This window comes from Lycium ferocissimum, unplaced genomic scaffold (assembly GCF_029784015.1).
Source record: "Lycium ferocissimum isolate CSIRO_LF1 unplaced genomic scaffold, AGI_CSIRO_Lferr_CH_V1 ctg10656, whole genome shotgun sequence".
Classification (NCBI taxonomy): Eukaryota; Viridiplantae; Streptophyta; class Magnoliopsida; order Solanales; family Solanaceae; genus Lycium; species Lycium ferocissimum.
In genome coordinates, this window is record NW_026713428.1 from 9,845 (window position 1) to 13,356 (window position 3,512).

The 3,512-nt window shown below is 37.7% G+C and overlaps 1 protein-coding gene across 1 annotated transcript; it reads right to left on the reverse strand.

The window, feature by feature from the left end:
* Positions 1-787: 787 nt before the first annotated feature.
* LOC132041551 (uncharacterized) lies at positions 788-1,315 on the reverse strand. The gene has a single exon (XM_059432254.1). It carries the CDS (start codon positions 1,313-1,315, stop codon positions 788-790), a length of 528 nt encoding a protein of 175 aa, XP_059288237.1.
* Positions 1,316-3,512: the final 2,197 nt, after the last annotated feature.

Below are 3,512 nucleotides of genomic sequence, written 5' to 3' on the forward strand. Positions count from 1 at the left end.
AGTTTTTCTAGGGTAAGCATGGTGTCCGCTGACCTCGTAGACTCTTCTATTGCTTATGTCTTACTTTTCACTCAAGACATGATTTGAGACATTTTATGTATTATTTTCGGACCTTAGTATTCGGATTTAGATATTACTTGTATGACGGACCGGATACTAGGGTGGATTCATTTACTTACACTTATCTATATTATATCATCGTGAGACTTATGTCATTTTACTTCTTTCGCTATTATTTTTATTTATTGTGAATGTTAAGTTAAGGGTTCGCCTACCGAGGTGGGAAAGGTAGGTGCCCGCATGACCTAGGCTAAAATGGGTCGTGACAATAAGCAACTGATTTTATTCTTGTCCAAGGACTCCGAGCACTTAAAATAAATTATGAGAGGTCAAAAATTAGGTGTCAACAATACTCATATTTCAATTATATTAATTCATACTTGTAGTATATAATTAATTTTATAATAATTATTAAGTTATAAAAATTGTATAAGACCATTAAATCCATAACATTTATGATTATTTTATTTTATTTTGGTCAAAAGTTAAAATTTTATTTCAACAAACTTGAAGTATTTACACAGCCTGCTCATTGGACTCTAGAGTCAGGAGCTCTGTAAACATACTCTGGGTTCCTATACACTATCCCCTATGTTACTTCACCAATGGTGATTGAACATGGCTCCTCCAGTGTGTACAGCATTTTCTAACATGGAAATCTATTTAAGGACATTAATGCTCTTTTCCACGTACAATTCTGGCCTATTGTGTGAAGCATCAATACTATTTATCTAACTTCCTCTTCCTTGGGTCTCTTTTGTTGTTGAAATCTCCTTGTGTTTCTCTCTATCCATGTGTGATAAACTGTAGCCGCGAATGTCATACCAAGAGCAGTGTATAGTGGATTTCTTCTTATTGTTCTCTGGGCCATCCATGCTGCCTCATCTTCCCAAAAGCCAATTGGTCTGTTTATTCCCATCCAAGAGAGTAGAGTCTTCCATATGAATTGAGAGTGGGAGCATTTGAAGAAAAGATGGTCTAGAGTTTCTACTGCATCTGTCTCGTATAGTACACACTCCTTTGCAACTTGGATTCCCCATTTTTGTAGTCGATCAACTGTTGCTAATCTCCTTTGAATAGCTAGCCACAAAATAAACTGATGTTTTGGCACCAGTCCTTTCAACAACTCCAATTGCTTCCATGGAACTTTAGGCCAGGTAGGTTGCATTGTCCTATAAGCTTTACTTATACTGAATTTCTCACCAGACACAAAGGCATTAAGCTCATCTATTCCATTGTTCAGTACTTCTCTCATATCAAAAAATTTCCTCACCACCCAACTTGCTTGTTTGGGTGTGATCATATTCTGCAACTCCTGCCCCTTAATATATATGATGTGTATCCATATTACCTATACTCGATCCTTTTTCTTAGTTAAGGCCCATAGCAGCTTAGCAATAGCTTCTTTATTCCAGATGCTTGAGTCAATAATATCTAGGCCTCCTGATGATTTTGTCTGACATAATTTTTCCCAGGCCACAGGTGCTCTTTTGTTGTTTTCACTGGATCCTTGCCAAAGAAAGCTTCTGCATATTGCTGTGACTTGTTGATGTACTTTCTGAGGCAATAAAAACACTTGTGCCCAATAGGATTGTATTTCAAACAGTACACTTTTGATAAGCTGAAGTCTACTAGGGCATGATAAGAATCTGGTTGTCCAACATTTGATTCTTGCCACAATTTTTTCAATTAGTGGCATATATTGAGCAACACTTAACTTTTTTTAGGATAATGGAACTCCAAGATATTTAAAGGGGAGGGATCCAACAGCAAAGTGTAGTTCTTGCAGTATTTGTTCTCTAATCTCAGATGTTACCCCAGCCATATAAATAGAGCTTTTTTCCATATTGGCTTTCAGGCCAGATGCTTCTAAGAACTGAGTGAAGGCTTGCATCAGGAGTATTATGGAGCCTCTGTCTGCCCTACAACATAACAATAGATCATCAGCAAAACAGATATGTGTTATGTTAAGTTTGGCACATATTGGGTGGAAGTTGAAATTTGGATTTAGCCTTAGCTGCTTCAGAGATCTGCTCAAGTATTCCATCACCAGTACAAATAAGTAGGGTGAAAGGGGTCACCTTGTCTTAGGCCCTTCTTTGCTTGAAACTGTGGTGTAATCCCTTCATTGACTAATAATGAGTATCAAACAGTTGTTACACACTCCATTATCAGATCCACAAATCTAGTAGGTACTCCAAATTCCAGTAGCAACATCCTGAGAAAACTCCATTCAACTAAATCATATGCCTTTCTGATGTCTACTTTAATTGTGCATCTTGGTGATATAGTCTTCTGCATATACCCCATAATCAGTTCATGGGCAACAATCACATTATCTAGTATGTTTCTTCCCTCAATGAAAGCAAACTGTGCAGGGCCTACAAGAAAATCCACTACTGTTTTGAGTCTGTTTGTTAGTATCTTGGCAATAATTTTGTACAGTGTAGTACAACATGCTATGGGTTGGAATTCTTTGACATATGTTGGATTGCTCACATTAGGGATCAGTGAGACTGTAGCACAGTTCACTTCTTTAAGTAGTTTACCAGTGTCAAAGAACTGCATTACTGCTTTGATCACATCTGTTCTGTTACATCTTGGAAATTTCATGTCGTTAGCATTATGAGTAGACTAACACAAGCCTAAAGTGTATATGAATTCCTTATAAGTTTAAGAAGGGTATTTGATAACATTAGTTTGTACCCTAAGGTTTCGGAGTTAAATGAATCGGTGAAAGTAAGTTCGTTGAAGAAAAGGGAGTTTGAGTTATGTTTTGGGAAGATTTCATATCATTTGAGTTATACATTGTTTAGTAATGCCTTGAGGGGGAGCTATAGGGCCCCTTATATGGTTAATGAAGTTTTACACAAGTTCCAAGAAGGTTCCATAAGGATTGGAGGTCAAACGAATCGAAAGGAACGCATTCTCGCGAAACTAGGGAAAAAGAAGCAATATGCGGCCGCATACTCAGTATGCTGGGTCGCATATTGGCTTCCAACTCCCTATTTTGGGTGAGATTTCTGCCCAAACCACCCTCATGTTTTGGCGGGAGTATGCGGCCGCATACTCAGTATACTGGGTCGCATACTCACCGCAACACAGAGCGGTGGGGCAAATTGGACACCTTTTTAAACCACAAAGGACCCCATTCTCCACATTAACCTTCCATATTTATTTCCCCACATTAAAATAAGGTTATTGAGAGTTCTTGAAGGTTCCCTAATGTTCTAAACCTTTCCATATCATCAAGAGAGAAGATCAACATCAAAACCCAAGAGAGAATCCATGGAAGGTGACGGTTCTTGCTTCCTTTCAAAGTTGTGATGAACTTGGTCTTGATAGGAGTTGAGGAATGTGAAGTTATTCTATAATAAGGTATGTTCTTCATCATATTCATATGGTTGAGTTGATGTAAAGATTTAGTAACCCTTAGAAAGGAAAAGAATTAA

What these genes read in the sequence shown, in the direction of transcription:
- LOC132041551 (XM_059432254.1), bottom strand. Translation starts at nt 1,315, where the DNA reads ATGAGAGAAGTACTGAACAATGGAATAGATGAGCTTAATGCCTTTGTG.